The sequence below is a fragment of the Phocoena sinus genome, chromosome 3 (assembly GCF_008692025.1).
Source record: "Phocoena sinus isolate mPhoSin1 chromosome 3, mPhoSin1.pri, whole genome shotgun sequence".
In the NCBI taxonomy this organism is placed as follows: domain Eukaryota; kingdom Metazoa; phylum Chordata; class Mammalia; order Artiodactyla; family Phocoenidae; genus Phocoena; species Phocoena sinus.
The window spans coordinates 131,207,984-131,234,777 of record NC_045765.1 but is presented as its reverse complement, the minus strand read 5'-3'; the positions used below and the strand labels follow the sequence as shown (position 1 = coordinate 131,234,777).

General features: G+C 39.6%; 1 protein-coding gene across 1 annotated transcript in view; it reads right to left on the bottom strand.

Annotated features, from left to right (window-relative positions):
* CDC20B (cell division cycle 20B) overlaps positions 1-26,794 on the bottom strand; it is a 63,550-nt gene that overhangs the window by 17,598 nt on the left and 19,158 nt on the right. Inside the window, exons 3-8 of the mRNA XM_032628788.1 lie at positions 20,339-20,558; positions 16,240-16,370; positions 12,935-13,028; positions 5,677-5,793; positions 1,277-1,473; positions 101-195 (exon numbers count right to left, since the gene is read on the bottom strand). Of these exons, the coding sequence (XP_032484679.1) occupies positions 101-195; positions 1,277-1,473; positions 5,677-5,793; positions 12,935-13,028; positions 16,240-16,370; positions 20,339-20,558 (854 nt within the window). The remainder of the gene's footprint in view (positions 1-100; positions 196-1,276; positions 1,474-5,676; positions 5,794-12,934; positions 13,029-16,239; positions 16,371-20,338; positions 20,559-26,794) is intronic.

Below are 26,794 nucleotides of genomic sequence, written 5' to 3'. Positions count from 1 at the left end.
TTACTTTGGTTTTGGTTTTAAATATTGTAGTTCTGTTCACTCAGCACCCATAGTCAATTGGTGATGCAAATATAATTGGTTCCAGTAAGACACTGCTCACCTGCTAAGGATGTAGTTATTCCAGCTTAGAGCCCCAACTACTGACAAATGACCAAGCATATTTCTCTGTCGCTTTTTAGTGACCACATCCCATAACTGAAAAAAATGAACAAGCACGGTTATGTAGCATTTTCACAACCCACGGTCTTCTCAAAGGCCTGATAGCCAACTAGTGTTGATATAGCCAGTCCTTATGCTAAGTGAAAGTTCGGCACCTCTAACCCTAGTCAGCAGTTTTCAATGCTGTCTGCATATTAGGATCATTGAGGGAGCAGGCTATGCGTGCTAGCCATTCTGATTTAATGGTGGGAGTAAGAGCCTGGGGATATGGCATTTATTTTAAAGTTCTCCAGGTGAAGTCAATGGGCTGCAAAGGGTTGAGAATCACTATGACACTTCCAGTTCCTTCAAACTGTGGGAATTCCAAACCTGGAAATTCACCTGTAGTTATCAACAAATAAAATTTGAGTGCCTAGACACTTTGTAAAGTCAGGAATTCTATTTACTGCTAAGAGACTCCTTTTCTGCCAGCTATCAATGATATTCTGGCCCATATTAGGAATGAGAACTTTGGCATAAGAAGAAATCATGACATAACCCTCATAGTATCCAGTATCATTACAGAGATGAGAAAACAGTACAGCCATCTGTGACCCTCCAAAGTCATTGAACACCTGAGCGATATTGTTTACACTATTGCTAATAAACAACAATAACAATAATGGTACATGAGAAATTAGACAGATTGATGGAAACTTGGTAAGCTCCTATTTCAGAGAGCCTATTAGAAAAAAAATTCACTCATTTTAAGTAACTCTACTCCTGATCATGGCTTAAGGTGAGAAAGGAAGACTGGAAGGTTGTTTTCTTCTCTCCAAAGTCCTAAAACTGGGGATCTCCTAAGTCCAACTTTAGTCCGACAGAAAGAACGGGGGCGAAAAAAGGAAATGTGACCGAAAGAAAGCTTGTGTGAGAAAACTAAGCAGAGTATCCCTACATCCTCATTAAACACCATTCAGAAAAGACCCAAAATGGTATATCCTCTTACTCCTCATAGCTTCAAGTACCACATCTACTATAGTTTCTTTATTTTATAATAAGCTGTTATTAAAAGTCAATCTTAGTTATCTGGCAACTATACAGAACACATTATGAGAAACAAAAAGCTGACCAGTACTTGCACTTCTCCCTCGCTGGTGCCAACTGCCAGGCAGGTTCCCTCTTTTGTCCAGGACACAGAAGATATATAGTTACAAGTGACACTTAAGTCTATATTTTCAATCCTATTGTGATTATCCCCATTCCAGATGTATACAGAAGATCCAAGGGCTATAGCAACAAGATTTTGCAAATTCCAGTCTAGGATATTCAGATCTATAAGAAAAGCATTTCAAATTAGGGTGATTATACAGCCAAATAAAAATATTTTCAAATAACTTTATTTATAGGTAGAGGAGAAAGATTGATAACTTCCTTATGGTCGGCTGGAAAACAGAATCATGGATCCAAGCAGACCATGAGAAGTTCAAAAATGAAAGCTGGAATAGAATCTTGTATCAAGATACACAGTGTAATAAGCAATAACACTTACCATTTATGCTCTTATATACTTATTTAGAGGCATTTAGAAAACTTGGCAGTTTCATCTACCATTATAAATATAAATGGATTTCATCTAACAGATCATTAAAATTTTAAAGTATGTAATTCTTATGGAGACATCCTCAGACCTAGAATATACATATGGGAGATGACACCATCATTGCTAATCAAAAGGCAACCCAATTACAGTATATCTAGAAGAGGTGATCTCTGGCTTATTTATGATATCTAGAAGTTCTTAGTAGTATTCTCTATCTTACTCTATAAAAATCATATGACTGCTCAGAGAAACCATATTTGTATGACCACATATTAAACTGTACCCTATCTGATTTCTTATAAGACAGAAACTCCTATCCTGATTGACACATATCAGTACAAAACTATGAAGCAAACCAGTTTCACTAGAGCAGTCTAATCCCCTATAACTCATCCTTCCCACTGATGCAAACTACAAACTCTGAACAAAATTCAAAAAACAAATACCTGAGAACTCTGGAAAATCAGCAAAAGCAGGTAAACCAAGTAAGGGAGTGAAAACTTGGAGAAGCAACCTGCCCAGGGGTGAGTTTTCCATTTTTTTCTTCACACGGCTTTACCCTGAGGGTGGGCCCCAATCATGGAGTAACACCAGCAGCTCAAACTCTGACAGAAAGCCCACCATGTCGCTAGTCAAAGAAACCAGAGAAAGGAGCCTGAAATGGCCAAAGTGTGAGGAGAAAGCCTGGGAGGGATGGGAGGGGAGCCACAGAAAGGCATCCTCTAATTGTGAGTGTATAAACCCACACACATCTCAGCCTAACCCCAAATCGTGTAAGTGCAGGGAAAACTCAAATTATTCAATCTAAAGAACATGGAGGAAATGTAAAATAGATAGCTAGTGGGAAGCAGTCGCATAGCACAGGGAGATCAGCTCGGTGCTTTGTGACCAGCTAGAAGGGTGGGATAGGGAGGGTGGGAGGGAGGGAGATGCAAGAGGGAAGAGATATGGGGATATATGTATATGTATAACTGATTCACTTTGTTATAAAGCAGAAACTAACACACCATTGTAAAGCAGTTATACTCCAATAAAAACATTTTAAAAATAAATTAATTAAATAAAATAAAAAATAAAGAACATGGAGGGAAAAAAATGTTAAAGAAATGGACAGAACCTCAGGGATTTGTGGGATAATATCCACAGATCTAGCATATGTGTAATTGGAGTCAGGTCTTGGAAGCAAGAGAGCAAGGTTTCAAATGAGTTCTCACCAGAAACCATAGAGGCCAGAAGTCAGTGGAACATCTTTATAGTGCTGAAAAAATATATCTGACAACCCGGAATTCTACATCAAGCAAAAATATTATGATAAGGGTAAGAGAAGTCTTTACCAACAGACCTGATCTGCAAGAAATACTAACAGAAGCTTTTGACTGAAAGGAAATTATATGAGGGAAATTTGGATCTTCAGGAATGAAGGAGAATGTTGTAATTGGTAAATATTTGGGTAAATATAAAGGACAATTTTTTCTCTCTTAAAATATTTAAAACACAAATGCGTATGGCTCTTTAAAGTAAAATTTAACGATGGTGGAGTTTTCAATGCATGTAGATTTAAAACATAGACAACTAAAGTAACTCTCCCAAAAAAGTTGGGGGCTGGGGAGACACATGTGACTGCAAGATTTTTACATATTGTGTGAAATATGCAACAGTAATTCTAAGTAGACTGAGAAAGTTTAGATTGCATTGCAATCCCTAGAGCTACAACTAAAAACATAATACAAGGAGATATAGCCAGAGAGCCAATAGATCAACTAAAATAGAATAGAAGTCAAAAAGAAAAGATGTCCAAGGAATGAGACTTGGTGCATTCCAAAATTTAGGAGGCAGAGAGATAGAAGAGGAAGAGAAACCAGCAAAAAAACACTAAGAAAGAGTGAACAGAAAGTTAGGAGGCAAACCAAGACAGTGCGATATCAAGCAGGAGGAAATGACCAACTGTCTCCAATGTGGCTGATAGAGTTAAGTAAATGAGCTCCAAGAAGTGACTGCTGGATTTAGAAATGAAGAGTTTTGGGTGATGTTTGGAAGGGCAGTTTCAATGGAATGGTGAGATTTAAGAGCTGACTAAAGTGGATTCAAAGGCAATGGGGAGAGAAATAAGAAATTGTGAATATAGACATGTTTTGATAAGTTTTGCTGTCAAAGGGAGGAGACAAAAGGGGTTATGGCCTGAAGGGGAAGTAGGCACAAAAGGTTTTTGTTTGCTTTTTTTTAACATGAGTGTTGTGCTTTTTAAACATCTCTTGAAATGAATTCTTCAATTTTTATTAGTCATGGCAATAAATTCTCTTAGAGGTATAGGAGGAGAGTGGTAAGAGAACTGCTCCCTTTAATGATTTTGCTTTTTCCCGCTCATTCCTCTCTGTGAATGCTCCTGAGAAGCAGACCTCTTCCCTCTGCTCCTTTCTCCCTCACCAGGAGAGCTCACCAGGGCTCTCAACTTCAATCATACTCATCTGACCTACACTCTAGCCTTTCCCCTCTTTCAACTACAAACCTCATTTCTAATAAACTGCCAGAAACTCTTGTATATCTCACTGTCTCCTCAAGTGTAATATTGCAAGAATAATCTTCCCTCCTCACATGACTTCTCCTGCTAACTTGTCTTCTCAGTGACACCATCCTTCCCCTGCTTCAAAACGTGGAATAATCTTAAACTTGTCCCTCTTCCCATATAGTTTTCCTCATGGAAAGAAAACAGTCCCTTACTTTTTGGTAGCTCTCCTGCTAATTGCATTCTGCATACTCTGCCATGAGTTTTCCTTTGATATTTCTCCTAGTTGAGAATTCCCACAACAAATCTAAAAATCTACATCAGGATTTGAAATATATCCATAATCTGCAACCACCTCCTATTCACTAGTCCCCAGTGTATCCTCTTCATTGCCATTAATTACCATGAATTACCAACATCCTGCCTTTGTTCATGCTGCTAACACCACTGAAGATGCTCTATCTTCTCTCTTCCACTCCTCCAAGTCCTACTCATCTTTTAAGATCCATCTCAAGTCTGAATGTCTCCACAAAACCTTTCTGAACAAATCCAAAGATCAGCAAACTACTTATAGTCCTTATAACTCCTTAAACCCCACAATTTATTATTTATACTCTACATTGGCATGTTGGTAGCAGGTCAATGTGGGTTAGTCCCATCTTCCCAACTAGATCACAAGCTAGTGACATAAGAAGAAGCTAGAGACAAAGAGCCAATGTAGTTATTTGACAAGATTTTCCATGTTTAAAATATAAGCAAAAAGAATGGATATATGTATATGTATAACAGATTCACTTTGCTCTACACCTGAAACTAACACAACACTGTAAATCAACTATATTCCAATAAAAAAAAATTTTAATAAAAAATAGAAGTTGTGAGTGTAGATAAATAAATAATATATAAGAATAAGAACAGGCCACCATTTATACACTTCATTCTTTTTTTTTAACATCTTTATTGGAGTATAGTTGCTTTACAATGGCTTGTTAGTTTCTGCTTTATAACAAAGTGAATCAGTTATACATATACATATATTCCCATATCTCTTCCCTCTTGCGTCTCCCTCCCTCCCACCCTCCCTATCCCACCCCTCTAGGTGGTCACAAACCACCTAGCTGATCTCCCTGTGCTATGCGGCTACTTCCCACTAGCTATCTATTTTATGTTTGGTAGTATACACTTCATTCTAATACAGTAAAACATAATGTGTAGTTCTTATGCCTCACCAAGACCAACAATACCCATTCCTGAACATGAAAATTCCACAATGAAAAAACCACTATATTAACCATATTTGGATGGTACACCATTTAAGCATGAGGCACAAGGCCATCTGGTTCTTCCAGAATAAAATTTCAAGTTCATGCCAGAGCACAGAATACATTTTTTCATTTCAACTTTTCAATTCATGATCTAAGCAATAACTTACAATAGTCATTTCGAAGAGCGGTAAGATGAATCTTCACCTCTGGTTGGAGTATGGAATAGTTTATATCACTGAACCTTTGAATGTGGAAGTATTCATCTCTGACTCCATCACTGCAGCCTACAAGAAATGAACAGTTCTACACTATAATCCTGAAAACAAAATCTTTATCTTTGCAGGTATTAAGAGATAAGTGGGTGATAAAGTGGTCATCATGATAAAATTGAATTATAAGTTGCGGGGGGAGGAAAGGAAGAAAAAGACTTCAGTATTAATTTAAACAATTTTTTTAAAAATATTCAATGACATTTTCTAATAAAAAGCACATGAATACCAGGCCTAAATGTAATGACAGATTTTGTGGGGAGCACACAGAGACACTACATCATGCTTTGAATATTTATTCTGTCACTTGAGATTTTAAAACCAAAGTAATGTTCACATATCCATGCATCTATAACATCAACAATTATCTAATAGACCTAAGCCCTACTCTGAGTCTTTGTCAATAAGATTGTTGAGTCATTGATTTTGGCTCTTTCTCTCACTGTTTCTGTACCAGAGCACACAGAGTTACTTTTGGCTAGTGTTACCCATGACTATCTGAATTCAAGGTTCTATCCTGTGCTCAGTTTTACTTCTCAACAAATGACCCCACTAAGCCTAAACCACAAGCCACTGTCTTTTCATCTTTCCAACCACTTGGCTTGTAATCAAACTGAGAATGACATGATCAACAGGAAATGAGCCCCACCCAGGTAACTTGTGGTGCTATGACCACGTGGTTTCTAACAAAAGAATGAGAGCTTCACAATGCTATACCAAGAAGCCAGATTGTTACTCATAGTTGCAACGTTAGCTATGAAAACCTGCAGTTGTGGGCAGAACTACAAGGTACTAGAAATACATACTCAAGCACTGCTGATAAAGGTTCAAAAAAAAATCAAGTACAAACTTCCAGTTACAAAATAAATGTCATGAGAATTTAACGTACAGCATGTACAGCATCTTTGAAAGTTGCTTAAAAAGTAGATCTTAAAAGTTCTCAACACAAGAAAAAAATTCTGTAACTCTATCTGATGACAGTTGTAAAGTAGACTTATTGTGGTGATCATTTTGCAATATATACAAATATATCATTACATTGCACACCTGAAGCTAACATAATGTTCTATATTAAAAAAAAAAAAAAGCAATACCCAAAGAATCAACAAAAAACTCCTGGAACTAATGAGTGATTATAGAAAGATATAAGATTAATATACAAAAGTCAACTGCTTTCTTATATACCAGCAATAAGCAACTGGAATTTAAAATTAAAAGCACAATACCATTTATATAAGTACCTCAAAAATGAAAAACTTAGGTATAAATCTAACAAAATATGTACAAGATCTATACGAGGAAAACTACAAAACTCTAATCAAAGAAAAGCTAAATAAATGAAGACATATTCCAGGTACATGGATAAAAAGACTCAGTATTATTAACATGTTAGCTCTTTCCACCTTGATTTATAGATTCAGTGCTATACAAGTTAAAATCCCAACAAGGTATTTTGTGGACACTGACAAGCTGATTTTAAAGCGTATATGGAGAAAAGTCAACACAATATTGAAGGAGAAGAACCAAGTTGAAGGACCTACACTATCTGACTTTAAGACTCACTAAAGGGCTTCTCTGGTGGCGCAGTGGTTGAGAGTCTGCCTGCTGATGTGGGGGACACGGGTTCGTGCCCTGGTCCGGGAGGATCCCACATGCCGTGGAGGCTGCAGAGCCTGTGCTCCGCAGCAGGAGAGGCCGCAGCAGTGAGAGGCCCGTGTACCGCAAAAAAAAAAAAAAAAAAAAGACTCACTAAAAAGCTACAGTAATCAAGACAGTGTAGTACTGGCAAAAGAACAGACAAATAGATCAACAGAATAGAGATCCAGAAATAGAGCCCCACAAATACAGTCAACAGATCTTTGACAAAGGAGCAAAGGCAATACAATGGAGAAAAGTTAGTTTTTTCAACAAATTATGTTGAAACAACTGGACATCCACACGCAATCTGGGAAAAAAAAATAATCAAATCACTTTGCTGTACACCTGAAACTAACACAATGTTGTAAATCAACTATACTTCAATTTTAAAAAATGCATCTAAACACAGACCTTATACCCTTCTCAAAAATTAACTCACAATGGATTGTAGACCTAAAAGTAAAACACAAAGCTATAAAACTCCTAGAAAATAACACAGGAGAAAATCTAGATGTCCTTGGTTTTGGCAGTGACTTTTTTTTTTTTTTTTTTTGGCCACACCACACAGCTTACAGGATCTTAGTTCCCCAACCAGGGATTGAACCCGGGCCCATGGCAGTGAAAGCACCGAGTCCTAATTCACTGGACCGCCAGGGAATTCCCTGGCAGTGACTTTTTAAATACAACACCAAAAGCATGATCCATGAAAGAAATCACTGATATGCTGGACTTCATTAAAATTAGAAACTTCTGCTCTGCAAAAGACGTATCTAAAGAATGAGAAGATAAACCACAGACTGAGAAAAAATATTTGCAAAAGACATATGTGATAAAGGACTGTTATCCAAAACATACAAAGAAACACTTAAACCTCAACAATAAGAAAACAAAAAACTCAATTTAAAAATGGGCAAAAGATCTGGACACCTCACCAAAGAAGATGGCAAATAAGCATAAGAAAATGTGTTCAACATCATATTTCATTAGAAAATTGCAAGTTAAAACAATAATGAGACACCACTGTACATCTGTTAGAATGGCCAAAATCCAAAACACTGACAAACACCAAATTCTGGCAAGGATGTGGAGCAACAGGAGCTTTCATTCATTGCTGGTGGGAATGCAAAATGGTACAGCCACTTTGGAAGACAGTTTGGAGGTTTCATATGAAACTAAATATGCTCTTATCATACAATCCAGAAAACGCACTCCTTGGTATTTACCCAAGTGAGTAGAAAGCTTATGTCCACAGAGAAACCTTCACACAGATGTTTATAGCAGCTTTATTCGTAATTGCCAAAACTTGGAAGCAACCAAGATGTCTTTGAATAGGTGAATGGATAAATAAACTGTGGTACATCCAGACAATAGAATATCATTTAGCGCTAAAAAGAAATGAGATATGAAGCCATGAGAAGACATGGAGGACACTTAAACGCATATTACTAAATGAAAGAAGCCAATCTGAAAAGGCTACACTGTATGATTCCAACTAAATGACATTCTAGGAAAGGCAAAACTATGGATACAGGGTTAGAGGAGGAGGGAGAGATGAATACGTGAAGTACAAAGGATTTTTAGAACAGTGAAACTACTCTACGTGCTGTTATAACGGTGGCTACGTGTCATTACACATTGTCAAAATCCATAGAATACACAACACCAAGAGTGAACCCTAATGTAAACTATAGACTTTGGGCGATAACAGTGTGTCAATGTACGTTCATTGATGATAACAAATGTACTATTCTAGTGTGGGATGTTGGTAGTGGGGGAAGTTGTGCATGTGTTGGGGCAGGGTTATAGGAGCACTCTCTGTATTTTCTGTTCAATTTTGCTGTGAACTCAAAAATTCTCTAAAAAATAGGATGGATGGATGGATAGATTGTAGACAGATAGATAAATACATAGATACATAGAGATAGATAGATCTCCTATGATAACAAAATAATACAGGTACATTCTTTCTGCCTTTATAGAATATACGATTTCCATTCTACATCAAATCTTCAGCATGTTACAGAAACACAAACTTGTTGCTGATCAGATCAGAAGAAATGGGAGAGCTAAGGTAAGACGTGTCCCCCAGATATTTTATTTTGCTTTTAAGAAATTATAACTCTAAGAATAAAGAAGTAAAGGATAAGTTTCACTCATTCATCCAACTGTACATTCCCAAATCTCCCAAAAGAATATTCACCAGGCCTTAAACTTTTTGCGCCTATTTTTATGCATCTAACTCTGTTTTTGTCCCTTTTATACGGCTGGGAAACAGGCATGAAAAATACACATGCACAAAGTTATCTTCTCCCAGAAGGAAATTTAACAGGCAAGTTTCCTTGGCATTTATGAGTTGAACCACTAGTTCTCTTAAGTTTCTCTCACAGAGCTAGGCTCCTAATCAATTATTTTCCAACCATGATAACAATCTCATGAATGACACAAAGACTTCCAAGATGGAAAGGGGAAGTAGGAAGGAGAACACATGGGTGGCAGGGTAAATTTGACTTTGGGAGCACTGAATGCAGCATGGAAGGAGGACCTTCTAGAAACTGTCACAGTAGCAATATCTCCCCACTGCATGGCTGCAGAGTCGCCCTGATGCACACATGACATTACCACCCAAAGATTTCTACCAGCTTTGGCCCCGATAGGTATACTTACAAGTCACAGGAGGTGCCTACTGTGAGGTTTCAGAGTCTTAGCAAATATGGGTGAGGCATGAAGAAATACTTTATATGCACAGCACCTGGATAAAATTTGTCCCAGTGATCCACTTGCCTAAGAGTAATTACCTGGCTTATGTGGAATCTGTTTCACACTTTAAATCCCCTTAAAAGAATTAAGAACAGAGCCCTTCATAGAACATTCCTTTCAATTAGACTCTGCTTCCAACAGCCCACCCCTTCAAATCTTCCTCAGTGCTGCCACCAAAGTCATCTCTGCTTTAGCAGAGAAACAGACTTGCAAGTCAAGTCAGAAGAATGGCCACATAAGTGTATTTCCTCTGCCTCCTATTTTCGACCTCACTAGAGTGACAGCAAATGACTTTTTTAAGGTGTGTGAAGATATAAGAACAAAGAGTATGGGAGTGAAATAGCAGTAAGAAGACATTACAGTAATTTTCTGCAAAATTGATAAAGGTTTGATAGCTGACCAGGAGGAACATAAGAAATGACCCTCAAGTGCCTATAGAGGGGCCATGGTGAAGAGAAGCAAGCTGATTTGTCTTGCAGAAACCCCACAAGGGGTCAGGGCTCAGAGGCACAGGGAAGGTTTAGAATGAGATGAGTTTGGTTATAAGACTGTCAAGTTCACACACACACAAACACCCTGTACATACACACACGTGCACATGTCAAAAGAAACCAGATGTTTACTCCCTGAATAAACTAAAAACATGACAGCCTCTTAACTCAAGAGCACCAGCAAAAACAGAGTGAAAATTGTCATAGTGAATTTGGCAGGTCACAGGTCTTTACCTTAGTGCTATTTCTAGAACACCACACATTTCAGGAAGCTTCACTGAAGCTTTCTTCACTCTGAAAGAGGGAAACCAAAACTACTGTGGGAGGAGCTAAGCAAAGAAAGATAATTCAGGAAGAAGAGCAATCCTTCCAAAACTGTATGTGAAATTTTTTCAGAGAAATAAGAGAAAATAGTGTATACATGAAGCATGAACAGGATGCTGGAAAGAGAGAAAGAGAGAAGGAAGGGAGGAAGGAAGGGAGGGAGGGAGGGAGGCAGGGAGGAAGGAAGGGAGGGAGGAAGGGAGGGAAGGAGAGAGGAAGGAAGGAAGGAAGGAAGGAAGGGAGGAAGGGAGGAAGGGAGGAAGGGAGGAAGGGAAGGAGGGAGGGAGGAAGGGAGGGAGGGAGGGAGGGAGGGAGGGAGGGAGGGAGGAAGGAGTATAGGGGAGAGAGAGAGAAAGAGAGGCCTGACAGTGTCTAAGAAACTTTAAAATTAAAACTAGGATAGCCAAAATAAAAACTTTAATCTCAAGGCTAGTGGACAGAATGAGGTAACCACCTACAAAGTAGAAGAAAAAGTGAGATGAAAAATAGAATAGAAAAAAAAAAATAAGAGAACTAATCCAGAAGGACCAACAATTATGGTCAACATTTCAGAAAGAAAGAAAAAAGAGGGCTTCCCTGGTGGCGCAGTGGTTGAGAGTCCGCCTGCCGATGCAGGGGACACGGGTTCGTGCCCCGGTCTGGGAGGATCCCACATGCCGCGGAGCGGCTGGGCCCGTGAGCCATGGCCGCTGAGCCTGCGCGTCCGGAGCCTGTCCTCCGCAACGGGAGAGGCCACAACAGTGAGAGGCCCGCGTAACGCATAAAAAAAAAAAAAAAAAAAAGAAAAAAGAAACAAAGGTGAAGAAATTACTAAAGAATATTTCAAGAAACTTTCCAAGAATTAAAAGACACAGGTCTCCAAGACTGAAAAGATCTACCAGTGGGCTTGTCAGTTATAATGAGGTTTTTTTTTTTTTTATTCTGCACGAAGCTTTATCATCATGAAATTTTAAAACACTAATGATAAGAGATTTTTCTGTGTGCATTCAGAGAGAAAAAGCAGGTGGCATACAAAGGACAGGAAGTCACAACATCATATAACTTCTCAGCAGCAACAGTGAATGCCAGAAAACAATAAAGCAATATCTTTTTTCACAAAATTCTGAGCGAAACTGTAATCTGTAGCCAGCCAAACTATGAATCAAGTGTAAAAGTAGGGTAAGCACACTTTCAGACCAGCAAACCCAGAAGGAGCACAACGTGGCTGCCCGGAAATAGAGGATCTAACATCAGAGAAGAGAAGTCCCAGAATCACAGCTGTGGGACTGGCCAAGACAGCAGCGTGTTCAGCAGGCTCTGGGTAGGAGGCCACCAAGGAAAACAAGAACTGATGTGGGTGGGTACGTGGAAAATATTATTGATGGCTGTGGAACAAAACATGGGAGCATTTAGGGAAAACAGTCATAATTTCACAGGTATCTAATAAATGAAAATATAAAGCAACTTTTTAAGTCTAGAAAAAAAAGGTTATACTAGAAAAGAGGCATAGTTATAGTACACTATTTGGCTTGACAGGAAATAATAGTTTTATAGTAATATGATGTAAACGTTAAATACTAATTTTACTCTTTAAAAGTGTAATATAAATAGACTGAGGGAGATGAATGAAACAGGAGGAGAGCTAAGTTCTTACTATGCTAGAAAGATGTGATAAAGTCTAAAATTGTAAAAAAAAAAAAAGCAGTTTACAAACATTATTTAGAACATAGATGTAAATAGCAGGGGGTATAGCTGGAAGAGCTAAGGGTGGTTGCCTCTGGGAAATAGGAAGTGTTGGTAGGGATGGTTAAGACAGAGGATCACAAGAATTATCTACATTTTACAATTATGTTGAGTTTGTTCTAACAAATATAAAAATAAAATATTTTAAGATAAAGAAGAAATGAAGGAGGCAGGGAGAGAGGAGGGTAGGAAAGAAGGACAAACAGAAAATCTTTGGCCCCTACCTTTCCAAATGCATTGGGATTGCTCGCAGAGCTGCATTTTCCCATTAACCTGCTGAGCCACTTTCTGGGTCGATAATAGCTGGTTTAAGCATTTCTGAAAACAGACACAAAGAGATTACTTATTCAGAAACATATGTGTACATATCAGATGTGTTGCATGGTATAGAATTAAAGCTGCTAATTCACTACAAAATTCAAAGGCTACACATTACTGAAACCAAAACTAGAATAATTGCCATTATTTATTAGCTAACCACTGTGTAATAAACACAGTGCTGAACGTTTTACTGCTATATTATTTCTTATCTCCCCAACAACTCCAGAGGGAGGGTATCACTCAGCTACAATAAAATCCTCTTTTATTCTTCGGGCCTAAAAGTCCTTTTAGCCCACAAACCAACCATATGCCAGTGACATCATCAAAGCCTGCAAGAACTGAAATGTCGTATTTCTAGTACTCTCTGAAATTAAAAGACCTCCTCAAAACAATAAAGTTGAGGGCTTCCCTGATGGTGCAGTGGTTGAGAGTCTGCCCGCTGATGCAGGGGACACGGGTTCGTGCCCCGGTCCGGGAAGATCCCACGTGCCGCGGAGCAGCTGGGCCCGTTAGCCATGGCCGCTGAGCCTGTGCGTCCGGAGCCTGTGCTCCACAACGGGAGAGACCACAACAGTGAGAGGCCCGCGTACCGAAAAAAAATAAATAAATAAAAATAAACAATAAAGTTGAGTATTAGTAAGAATGCTTTCCCTAAGAAAGATTTATTTCAAGGGGTGCCTCTCAGCATTCAACCCAGAGATGGTCTCTCAGTCTGTTACTGAGATTTTCTCCGGACCTCAATTTTCCTCATCTGTAATATGTTAGAATTAAACTTCTTATCTTAAAGGTCCCTTTCCACTAACACCTTTACCCATGAGAACTGGGAATATCAAGTCAGAGACAGCTTAAGTAAATTGCCTAAATTTCCATGAGCACAAAACTCTGATTGCTATCTCTCTGGGCCAGTATATAAAGAGCACTCCTGATGTTCTTACTTCCAACTCCAATCAAAAACAGATGGGCAAATTAGTAAAAAGGGAAAGAAAAGTACTTATTCTAGAAATACAATAGATAATAGTTAAAACAGAGAAGATTCTCTTTTATCTCTTTCACAACAATACATTTAATCACTGGATCACCATAATTCAGACAGAAGTCTCTCTGCTGAGCATAATTTTGATATTTTGGGTTTCTTCCCAGATATTGTATCACATAATAGGCATTGCCAGTCAATGAATCATGGATTTTTAGGTATTCAAAGTAAAACAATTAATTATAAAGCAGGGCTTCACAACTTCAGAACTATTGGCAGGTAATGCATTATTGTGGTCTACTAGATATCTATCCCTGGTTGTGATAATCAAAAATGTCTTCAGGGCTTCCCTGGTGGCGCAGTGGTTAAGAGTCCGCCTGCTGATGCAGGGGACACGGGTTCGTGCCCCGGTCCGGGAAGATCCCACGTGCCGTGGAGCGGCTGGGCCCGTGAGCCATGGCCGCTGAGCCTGCACGTCCGGAGCCTGTGCTCCGCAACGGGAGAGGCCACAACAGTGAGAGGCCCACGTACCACAAAAAAAAAAAGATGTTTTCAGACTTTGTCAAATGTCCCCTGGGGAGCAAAGTAGCCCCCGTTTGAGAAGCAGTGGTATAAAATAACATTCCTACAATGACCTGCTGGTCAATAGCTCAATGTAACTCTTCACAGATTCACTTCTTCAGAATCCCATAGTTACCTCAAAGCTGACCAAGGCATTGCCCAGACAGTGTGCTTCTGCTCAGTATACCCGGGGATACTCTTCCCTAGGTGAGAGCCACTTATTATTGTGTTGGCCAAGAAGTTCATTCGGGTTTTCCTGTAAGATCTTATGGAAAAACCCAAACGAACTTTTGGGCTAACCCAATACTTTAATGAGCAACTTGGCATAGAGCCGATTGGATATGAGAATTCTGAAATCTCTAGAGTTAGGCAGGTCTCATTGCGGAAACACCCCCCAGGTGATCTCTAAGGACTACATGAAGACACACGTTTACTGTCGAGGTAAAAGACCTCACTTTATATCTGCACCGTTCTTGCTGATGCTTGACTTCCAATTAGTCGTGACAACAAATGCTCTACATAAAGTAGTAAAAAGGCTTCCATTATTCCCTGCCCAGGTTCTTCAGTGATGCTGGGATGATGTTCTGCCTGGATAACAATTGCTATAACAAGAGTAACTTGCCAACACCATTGTGACCCCACAGACAGAGCCACCAACTTTGCTGCCACGAGTTACCAGACAGCACAAGGGGAAGGAAAAGGGAAGTCGTGATGGCCAGGGCAGTAAAAACTCCAAACAGCACTAGAGGGTGGAAAGGACAGGTGTGTTAATAGCCGGGCCTGGGCATGAGCTCAACAGCGCCCATAGTTACCTCAATAGAACCCCTTGGCCATCCACCCACCCCAAACCCTTACCCAACAATAAGCACCCAGCAAAAGACCTGCTCTAATAACATTTGTTTCCAACTGCATATGAGTTCAAATAATTAAAATTTGCATTCACAATATTTTATTGTTCCTCCAGCAAGATGTATATGCCAAACACAGGAAGCACACACTCAATGAGTAGCTTTGCCTAAATTGAGAATTTATGACATTCCTAGTTCAAAGTTTTCTAAATGAAACATTGATTTCTTCAGAGCTTCTTCATGCGATTTGATAAACCTAAAAACATGCTACTGATGTTTAATGTGCACAAAGGATTTAGGGCAGACTCCTATGATCTTAAAACCATAATAAATAAGATACTTAAAGGAATTAAATTAACTTAGAGAAACTAAAAAACAACAAAGACATAAGGGAAATATTTAAAAGACCATCTTATAGACGAAGAGTCAAACTGATCCTGAGACACCCCAAAGGGCAGACCAAGTCACCACATACTTCCCAAATAGTTGGGAAATGATCGTACAAGAGACCTTTGGGCTGAGAGGAAACATACCATAGTACGTATAATTTTATTCTATTTTTAGTCTTTACCTTGTTGATGGTTAGTCTCATTTTCACTTTTTTGACTGATGCTAATTAAACACTTTTTTGTGTATTTGCCAGGCATTCTATTTCTCTTTGGAAATGCCTCTTTTCATGTCCTTCACAGACTCAATTTTCTATTAGGAACCCATCATTTTCTTATTGATTTGTCATAGCAGCTAAGCCAGCTCTTACCTCACATTTGGGACTCAGTTGTCTGAGCTTCTCAAGATGTGAGATCTTCAGTTTTCCCTCTTTACCTACCTGGCCTTTTGAGGCAACAGTTTTCCTCTTGCCTCCATCCAGTGCATGAGGTGCCTTGTAAAAATGGAGAGCAGAGCTATTTGTTTCAAAACTTCCTTTGTTGGGGGTCTTCAGTGGCTCTTTGTAGGATCCTGCCAGAAAAACATTTAGCTTTGAATTTGGTTTTTAAAACAATATAATCTTTTAAACCTTTGGTTGGAGGTCAGCCCTTGGCATGTACCATAGAACAGAATGTGAAGATACAGGCCCTGGTCTCTGCAAAATCCTGGGTGGGGTGGGGTGGAGAGGGCGGCACAGGGCCTATGCAGAGCACTGGGTTCATAAGTGAATGCTGGGTAAGAAAGTGCCTCAATGGCTTCCAAAACCAGGAGGAAATGCTAAGATTAAAGACCTGACCCCAACAGCAGCAGCAGCAGAAATGCTTTATGTCTGCCTGGAAAGTACACATTTGCAGATTTGAAGAATGGATACAAACAGTTCAATAGTTTAAAATGATGGAGCGAAGCGTACCTGGTTTGCCCAGGCTGTGATCATCCTGCCAGGAAATCACTATGGGATGCTTGCCTTCCAATCATTGATGTTCACTACATGATCATAAGCAAATCACTTTGCCTCTCCCTCTTCCTACTGCACAAAGATGTAAAGCTAGTTTGAGATGACCTTAGTAAAATACTTCCTAAGTTACAGTCATGGAAAAGTCAATGTTATTTGCATTGTTATTGTCCATTTATATTCTCTTCTCACAACTGAGAAAGCCCTTTACCATGCTTAACTGCACTGAAAACTTTGACAAGTCATCTTCTAAAGCTAAATATCTGCTATATCACTTGTTCGTCAGCGGAACCAAGGGACCACTAGATTAAGTAACTTGGCCTTTTGCGATATGACAATCCCTTCTTCATTTGGACAAATGTGTGCTAGATAAACTGTCACTAATGTTCCTAGAGCCCAACACCTCAATTTCTGGGCTATCCAAAGTCTAAGAGGAAAGAGGAATCCAAAATCTAATTTCAAGGAGGAAAGAGGGATGAAAACATGAAATGTTCTGCAAAGTTTTATTTTTTTTAAAGGCTTTTTTATTTTAATGTATTTTATTTATTTATTTATTTTTGGCTGTGCTGGGTCTTCGTTGCTGCACGCGGGCTTTCTCTAGTTGTGGCAAGGGGGGGGTTACTCTTCATTGCGGTGCACGGACTTCTCATTGCAGTGGCTTCCCTTGCTGTGGAGCACGGGCTCTAGGCGCGTGGGCTTCAGTAGTTGCAGCACACAGGCTCAGTACTTGTGGCTTGCGGGCTCAGTAGTTGTGGAGCACAGGCTTAGTTGCCCCACGGCATGTGGGATCTTCCTGGACCAGGGATTGAACCCGTGTCCCCTGCATTGGCAGGCGGATTCTCAACCACTGTGCCACCAGGGAAGCCCCTTCTGCAACGTTTTAGATCTTACTCTTTGTCTTGCAAAATTATGCATCCTTGTTTGGTCCTATTTGTAGACAAGTAAAGAGGAGAAGAAGCCGTCTCTCTGAACCTCAAATGAGAAATAAAACGTTACAGTTGGATGCTAGTACTGACAATCACCCCAGTTATCAACAAAGAGGTTAGGTCCACCAGCCTAAGGAATCCAGGACCTCTCAGGTTTTGTTCACAGAGCATGACTGCAAATGAACCTCTCTGCAAACATCCCTTTTAGGATGGGAGGGTCTTCAGTGTTCACCATTCTGGAACAAAAAGAAAGAAACCCCACCAGCAAAACACTGAGAAACCAATGTTTCTGATTAATATGCAGTATTAACTTAATAGAAAATGAAATATACTTTCTTGTAAAATTATTTTGGCTGATAATCTCTCTTATAATTCTGAATTTCTCATGCAATGCTTTATTTGAAAATAATTAATTAATTAAGGAACTGTGAAGGAAAAGGGAGCCCTTAAATTTAGCCAGAAATTCCTCTGATACAATTAGCATTAAAATCACCCCTCAATTAAAACATCTTTCAGAAGATAGCCATAAGAATGACCTTTCTTACAACCCTTTATCTCCTACTGTTTCAATCAGCAATTTTCTGTGTTGATACTTACTATTACAGGAAAATTTCATTGGTTTAAAAATGATTTGAGGCCTTTCTCACCTCTGAGATGGCCCACACTCTGTCTGTGGAGTGTGTTTCTCTCTAAATAAATCCACTTCTTACCTATCAAAAAAAAAAAAGATTTGAGCTCCCTTTCCATCTGCAGGACTATGGTGCCTCACTGTGTCTAATGTCATTGAGAAAAGAGTGGCAGTAAGTTACCATTTGTCTTAAACATGCTGATAAGACAATGAATTACATTGCCTAGGATTTTAAAAAGGAAGAACAGAAATTAAATCACTAAGTGTCAAGTTTTGCTTCTGAAGGATGGGAATAAAAAAGGTTGTGCTCCTATTGGTGGGAATGTAAACTCATGCAGTCACTATGGAAAACAGTATGGAGGTTCCTCAGAAACGTAAAAATAGAACTACCAGCAATGATCCAGCAATTCCACTTCTGGGTATTTATCCACAGGAAATGAAAATAGCATCTTGAAGAGATATCCACAGTAGCCAAGATATGGAAACAACCTAAGTGTTCATCAACGGATGGACAAAGAAAATGGAATACATAAACATACAGTGAAATATTATTCAGCCAAGAGAAAGAAGGAAATCCTGCCATTTTCAACAACATGGATAGACCCTGAAGGCATTATGCTAAGTGAAATAGTCAGGCAGAGAAAGACAAATACTGTATGATATCACTTATACCTGGAGTCTAAAAATGCCGTACTCAGAGAAAGAGAGAGTAGAATGGTGGTTGCCAGGGGCTAGCGGGTGGGGAAAATGGGGAGGTATCAGTCAAAGGGCACAAATTTCCCATTAGAAAATGAATAAACTCTGGGGATCTAATGTATAACATGATGATTATTGTTAACAATACTGTATTATACACTTGAAAACTGTTAAGAGAATAGATCTTAAATGTTCTCACCACAAAAAAATGGTAATTATGTGACGTGATGGCAATGTTAACTAACTCTATTGTGGTAATCATTTTGCAATACATAAGTGCATTGTGTCATCATGTCATACACCTTAAACCCACACAGTATTATATGTCAATTATTTCTCAACTGGGACTTCCCTGGTGGTCCAGTGGGTGAGACTCAGCACTCCCAATGCAGGGTCTCGGGTTTGATCCCTGGTCCGGGAACTAGATCCTGCATGCATGCCACAACTAAGAGTCCACATGCCACAACCCATGCCACAACAAAGACCCAGCACAGCCAAAATAAATAAATCTCAATAAAGCTGGGAAAATTTTTTTAAAGTTGTGCTAATGAGACATATTTTAGAAGGAGAGCTTGTGTTTCAAAGCTTTGACAGGTTAATCCTGGATCCCTGCCCACCAGATCATAGCTTTGCTGCCCATTCCCCATCTCTGTCCCAGACAGGCATTAGACTGTCCCACTCTCATCTTTCCTTCTCTTTGCTTCCCTCTTCCCTCTTTCCCTCTCTTCTTGTTTCCCTCTACTCCCTTCATCTCTTCTCTTCTTTCTTCTTCTTATTCCTCCTCTCTCTCTCTCTGTCTCCTCTGTACTCTCCATGTCTCTCCTCTTCCTTCCTTTTCTTTCTCTTCCACTCATCCTCTCCTGTTTTCATCTTTTTCTTCTCCTATTTCATACCTAATTATTTCATTACTAATACATCTTTTTCCTGACTGTTGTAGACAAGGAATCTTACCAGAGTCATCAAAAACTCTATACTTCACAAAACATAAGAGAAACATATTTGTGTGTATACATATGTATGTATACACATATTTATACATACTTAAAGTCTTTACAAAAGCAATAATCTACCAATGCAAATCTCAGAGACACACTTAAAATACAACATACTTTCTTCTGGTTTTGTTTCAGGCCTCCCCTTCCCCCTGCCCCTGGAAATTTCTTATTCAAAGGGAGAAAAAGAGAAAAGCAGTTGACTAAATGTGACATCAGATATTTCTGTAAGACAAAGATTCTCTCAGGAATACATCTTTTTTTTAAGATTTCAAAACTGGCCTGTGGCATTTTTATTACCTCACCTGGAATCAAGGTCTCTTTCTCAGGAGTTATCTTCAGCACAGTTTCTGGGAGGTCAGCTGTTGAATGCTCTCCCCCAAAGGAATGGGCTGCCACATCCCTGGTTTGGCTTTGCCGCCATCTTGTGGTAATTGGGCTACTGGCAACAGGAACTTCAGCCGATAGCCTCTTCGCAAAGTTGCTCTTGAAGTTAGAGTATGTTGGATTAACTGCATCAAATACCTATTTAACAACAAACAGATACATGATTTATAGTAGCCTCAATGATACAAAAGTTAAAATTCCTTAAAAGAGAATTATAAACAACTCACCTAGTACATTTTATATATGTATGTATATATATATCACACTTAGAGCCTCTGCTCAAGGGTCTGAAGACATACCAAAGCAGTTTCAGGAGTAATTATGTTTACGCTTATTACTATTACATACAAATATAAAATATTAAGTTGAATAACACTATATACTGATCATAGAAGATGTTAATATAAAATCATAAAATTTCATAAAAGCATAAAATATCATAAAGTCTGGAAATAAATAGCAATTTTCTAGTCCAATCCCATTTTTCAGATGGGAAAACTGAGGCCTAACTTGCTCAACTTCTGTCTATCCCCTGTGAGAAACACCAAGAGTTTGGTATTTACAGATCCTTTAGTGGTGAGCCATGCCATGTAGTTATGTGAAATTAAAATGCAAATGACAAACTGAAAATGAATTATTTTTTAACAAAATGACAGGCATGTTAGGTTAATATCTTTGTATAAAGGGCTCTTATAGAAATTTAGACAAGTTTATCATCCCAAGAGAAAAGTGAGCATGGGACATAAAAAGACAATACATTAAAGAGATATAAATACCCCAAATATATTCAAGCTCATTAATAATCAAAAATGCAAATTTAAAACAATAATGAGATGTTAGCAATGATTTTTTAAATGACAATTCCCAATGTTGAAGGTTCTAGAAACAAACACTGGCATACAGTGCTGGTGGGATGTCAATTAGTATCTGGAAAGGACAATTTGGCAATGTGTATCAAAAACCCTCAAATATGTGCCTAATCTGTACTGACCCAGCAATGTCACCTCTAAGAATTTAAGGAAGAAATCAAAGATTCCAGCATCTATTGATTTCTTACCACGTACAAACCCATATGTTAATGGCTTTATGCACATTCATATTTAATCCTCTGAAACACTTGGTGAAGCAGGTCTGTTACTTATTCCCATTTTACAATGAAGAAACTGAGATTTAGAAGTTAAGTGAATTGCCTAAGACCACACTAGGAGTAAATGGAGATGCTATACCCTAAACTCATCTGCCTGACTCCACAGTCCATGCTTTCAACTGAGAACGTGAGGGTGGGTACTGGAGTATATATGTAAGGGCAAAAAGATGAGAGGGACTCAGTGTTTACCAATGGAGAATTGACTAGGTTATGTGGCATCCATAAAAGGGAATACTCTGCAGCCATTAGAAATTAGGGAAATGAAATCAAAACCACAATGAAGCACCACTTCATACCCACTAAGATGGCTATAGTCAATCAGTCGACCTATCTATAACAACTACTGGTGAGGAGGTGGAGAAATTAGAAGCTCTGTACATTGCTTATGAGAATGCAAAATGGTGCAGCTGCTGTGGGAAAAGTTTGGCAGTTCCTCAAAAATTTAAACCTCGGGCTTCCCTGGTGGCGCAGTGGTTGAGAGTCCGCCTGCCGATGCAGGGGACACGGGTTCGTGCCCCGGTCCAGGAAGATCTCACATGCCGCAGAGCAGCTGGGCCCGTGAGCCATGGCCGCTGAGCCTGCGCGTCCGGAGCCTGTGCTCCGCAACGGGAGAGGCCACAACAGTGAGAGGCCCGCGTACCGCAAAAAAAAAAAAAAAAACTTAAACCTCGAATTACCATATGACCAGCAATTCAACTCTTAGGTATATACTCCAAAGAAATAAAAACAGGTACTCAACTACAGGTACACAGATGTTCACAGCAGCATTATTTATAATAGCCAGAGGTGGAAATGGATAAACAAATTGAGGGGGAATGTATGTGTGCAATGGAGTATATATATGCCTGTATAACAATATGTATATGAATATTACTCAGCTATAAAAAGGAATGAAGTACTAATAAAATGCTATAATGTGGATAAACCTTGAAAATATTATGAAAAGTAAAAGAAGCAGACCCAAAAAAAGTCACATATTGTATAATTCCATGTATATGAAATATCAGAATAGGTAACTCCATAGAGACAGAACACAGATCAGTAGTTTCTATGGATTGGGGGAAGGAGAGAATGGGGAGAAACTGCCTAATGGGTACGGAGTCTTTTTTTTTTTTTTTGAGTCTTCTTTTGGGATGATGAAAATATTGTGGAATGAGATAGAGGTGGTGGTTGTACAACACTGTGAATGTACTAAAGGCCGTTGAATTTTTCACTTGAAAATGTTTAATTTTATGTTTAATTTCATGTTTTTTAATTTTTATGATTTCACCTCAAATTAAAAATCTTTAAAGATAGGATTAAATTCAGTAAAACACAAAAATGCTTATACTATACTACCAAGTGAAAAATGGACACCATAAAAGAGTATTCCCATGTGGTCTTACTTCCTATCTATAAATGAAAGATAGGAAGGAAATATGCCAGAACATTAAGGCAGTGAATATTGGTTTTGTTTGGGTTTTTTTTTTTTGCGGTACGCGGGCCTCCCGCTGTTGTGGCCTCTCCCGTTGCGGAGCAACAGGCTCCGGAAGCGCAGGCTCAGCGGCCATGGCTCACGGGCGCAGCCGCTCCGCGGCATGTGGGATCCTCCCGAACCGGGGTACGAACCCTTGTCCCCTGCATCGGCAGGCGGACTCTCAACCACTGCGCCACCAGGGAAGCCCCTGTTTGGGTTTTTTAGTAAGTGTGTGTAAGGTGATCACCTGGTCGCCTGCAGCCACTCCAGCTGGTGGGTGGAGATCTCTCCCCTACTGCTGCTCTGTTTTCCTCCAGAAACTGCACCAAAAAGGGCACCTTCTCCACAAAAAGAGAAATCAGGAGCCCGAGGCCTTTGCTGTTGTGAACAGTGTTGTCTGGGGTCAATTTTTTTGCCTTTCGATTGTTCTAACCTTGTTCTTGTTTTTGAGTAAGAACAGGAAAAGCTGAAAAGCGGCAAAGATAGAGCCCTGGAAACGTAAATCTGGCGTCTCATCCTCAGAAGCCCAGACAAGGGAGCAGCAGGGAAGGAGCTGGCAGAAGTGGGCCTGGAGGGAGAAATGTGGCCCACTCAGACTTTCATCTCCTACTTCTTGGTTTCTCTCAGACAAGGAAACCACAGATCCAGCTCAAAGACTGGAGAGACTCAGCCCCAGTCAGAAGGAGACTGGGTGGTGGGAATCTGTCTCTGATTGGCATGCTCGTGTTTCAGCAAGAAAGATAGAGGGGTACGTTGTCCCATGTTTTAACAGAAGTTATAAATTGAGACTTTTCCTATCAATTTCCCTACTTTTCAAAGTTTTCAAGTGATTCAAAAATTTTAAAACGCGTGGGATTAAGCAAAGCATGTCTGTGGGCCCCATTCAGGCGGTGGGCTGGGCTAGGTCTGCAACCTCTGCAAACACCAGCAAAGCAGCCCTCACCCTTCTAGGCAGCAAGAAAGGGAGCAGCCACCATATTTGAAGATATATTTAACTTGCAACAAACATGATACTCTTGATCAAGGTTTTCCTGGAGTCCCAAATTTAAATATACATTTAAAAACAAAATAATCCTGAGTTTAAAAGAGGGAAAATAAAGAATTTGATATGGCAGCTAAGAAAAATGATTTAAAAATTTCACACTGAACTGACAATGAGCCATGTTTCTCTGGCTTGTCCACTGTCACTCTCTCCATACGGTTTCCCCACCTGGGATGCTCTTCAGCAGTTCTCTAGCCCACCCTCATGGCTGGGGTCAGCCACCAACTCCTTCAGGAAAGTGTCTCTGACATTCCTTTCCTCCCCATTCTAAACTGGGTTGGGCAGCCCATGGTGGGCTATATCATTGTGATGGTCAATATTATGCATCAACTTGATTGAGCTAAGAGATGCCCAGATAGCTCATAAAATGTAATTTCTGGATGTGTCTGTGAGGGTGTTTCTGGAAGCATTTGATTCAGTAGACTGAGTAAAGAGATCCACCTTCACAAATATGGGTGGGCACCATCCAAACCACCAGGACCCCAAATGGAACAAAAAGGCAAAGGAAGGGCAAATTCTCTCCCTTTGTGAACTGAGACATCCATCTTTTCCTGGCCTCAGACATCAGAGCTCCTGGTCCACAGATCTTCAGACTCCTTAACTTACAACAGCAGCCGAGAACTGGGGTTCTCGGGCCTTTGGACTTGGACTGAATCATACCACCAGCTTTCCTGGTTCTCTGGCTTGCAAATGGCAGGGTTGTGTGATTTAGCTTCCATAACCTCATGAGCCTCTTATCTATATCTATATCTATACCTATAACTATATCTCTGTCTATATCTATATATCCTATTCATTCTGTTTCTCTAGAGAAATCCTAATACAATAATGGCCCTGTAAGATATCCATATCCTAATCCCTAGAACCTATGAATGTTACTTTCTACGGCAAAGGGCTTTCGCAGATGTGTTTAAGCTAAGAATCTTGAGATGGGGAGAACATCTTGGATTATCTGGGTAACCCCTAAATGAAATAACATGTTCTTCTAGAAGGAGGCAGAGGGAGATTTGACTACACACAGAGGAGGAGAAGGAAATGTGACCACAGAGACAGAGACTGGGGTAATGCACAACCAAGAAATGCTGGTTCACCAGAAACCAGAAAAGGCAAGGAATGGCTTCTCCCCTAAAGCCTCCCCTGCTGATTTCTTGCCTTATGCCAGGGAAACTGATTTTGGACCTCTAACCTCCATAACTGTAAGAGAATAAATGTGTCCTGTTTTAAGCCTCCAAATTTGTGGTAATTTGTTACATCAGTCATTGGACGCTAATACACAGCACTCCTGTGCTTCTATAGCTCACTATGTGTGCTTCCAATAGAGCCTTGTCACATTTTATTAATAATAACAGCATTTATCAAGCACTCAATAAGTGCCAAGCACTGAGATAAATGTATTAGAGGGTTTTTATTTAAACTTCATCACAACCCTATGAGATAGGTACAATTATATCCCCCATTCTCCAGAGTCGGAAAGTGAAGGTTAATAGGTTTGAACAAGGATAACTTGAGAAAAGATATAGCGCTGATAAGTAGCGGATCCAGGATTCAGACCACTGTACACAATAGTACACAACATTGCCTTTATGAATGGCAGCGCCTGGAGCATGCAGTGCACAACCTCAAAACCAACCAGGGTAACCCAAGGTTTACACTCAGAAAGTGATTCAGTCCCCGTGCTTTTAGCACCTCTGTTCATGCTGTAGTCTCAATGTTTGTGTCCCTCCTCCCCCCACAAAAAAATCATGTTGAAATCCTAACCCTTAAAGGTAATGGTGTGAGTAGGTGGGGCCTTTGGGAAGTGATTAGGTCATGAGGGCAAAGCCCTAATGAATGGGATTAGTGCCCTTATAAAAGAGGCCCCACAGAGCTCTCAAGCCCCTTCTATCATGTGAGGGTACAAGAAGAAGTCTGCAGCCCAGAAAACAGCCTTCAACCGACCATGCTGGGACCCTGACCTCAGACTTCTAGCCTCCAGAACTGTGAGAAATAAAATTCTGTTGTTTATAAGCTACCCAGTCTATGGTATTTTGTTACAGCAGCCCACAAAGACTAAGATGGCTTATATTCCACTTTTCTGATTATTTTTATGTCCTTCTACTATATTATCAATTCATTAAGACCAGAGACTTTGTATTTTCTCTTACTATCCTCAGATTACAGACATTTAGGGCATCTAGGAGCTCATGAATAAATGAATGGATCTCTTCCCTTAGAGGCAGTGAATCCTAAAAAACCACAAGGGATTTAAGAAAGAATCCAGAGGCAAGGAAATAAGTTATTTTCTTTCTTTCTTTTCCATTAAGAAGAATGATTTTCAAATTGGACAGGATATAATAAACATTTCTGCAGAAACTGGAGAGTGAGTTTTAATTAAGCAATAGATATTCATCTGGGCAATTTAAATAAGTTCAAGTCTCTAGGACCAGATAAATGAAACCTCAGAACACTGACGACACTTCCAGAATGGATACTGATTAGTGATCTATGATGACAAGTGAGAAAATGCCCTCCCCCACAAATTTAGATAGACAAGTGTTCTCCATGGTTTTCCAATAGGAAGAACAAGTAACTAGAAATAAGTAGCTTTTGTCACCAGTGGCCTGGATCACACGAGTCTTACTGGATCCATGTTGGCCTGAATGAATCCGCCTGTGATGTACAGAAGGGGTTCTGTCCCTGACCTAATGCTGTTGAGTTTGTTATCAGTAGTTTGAATGGAAATTTATTTA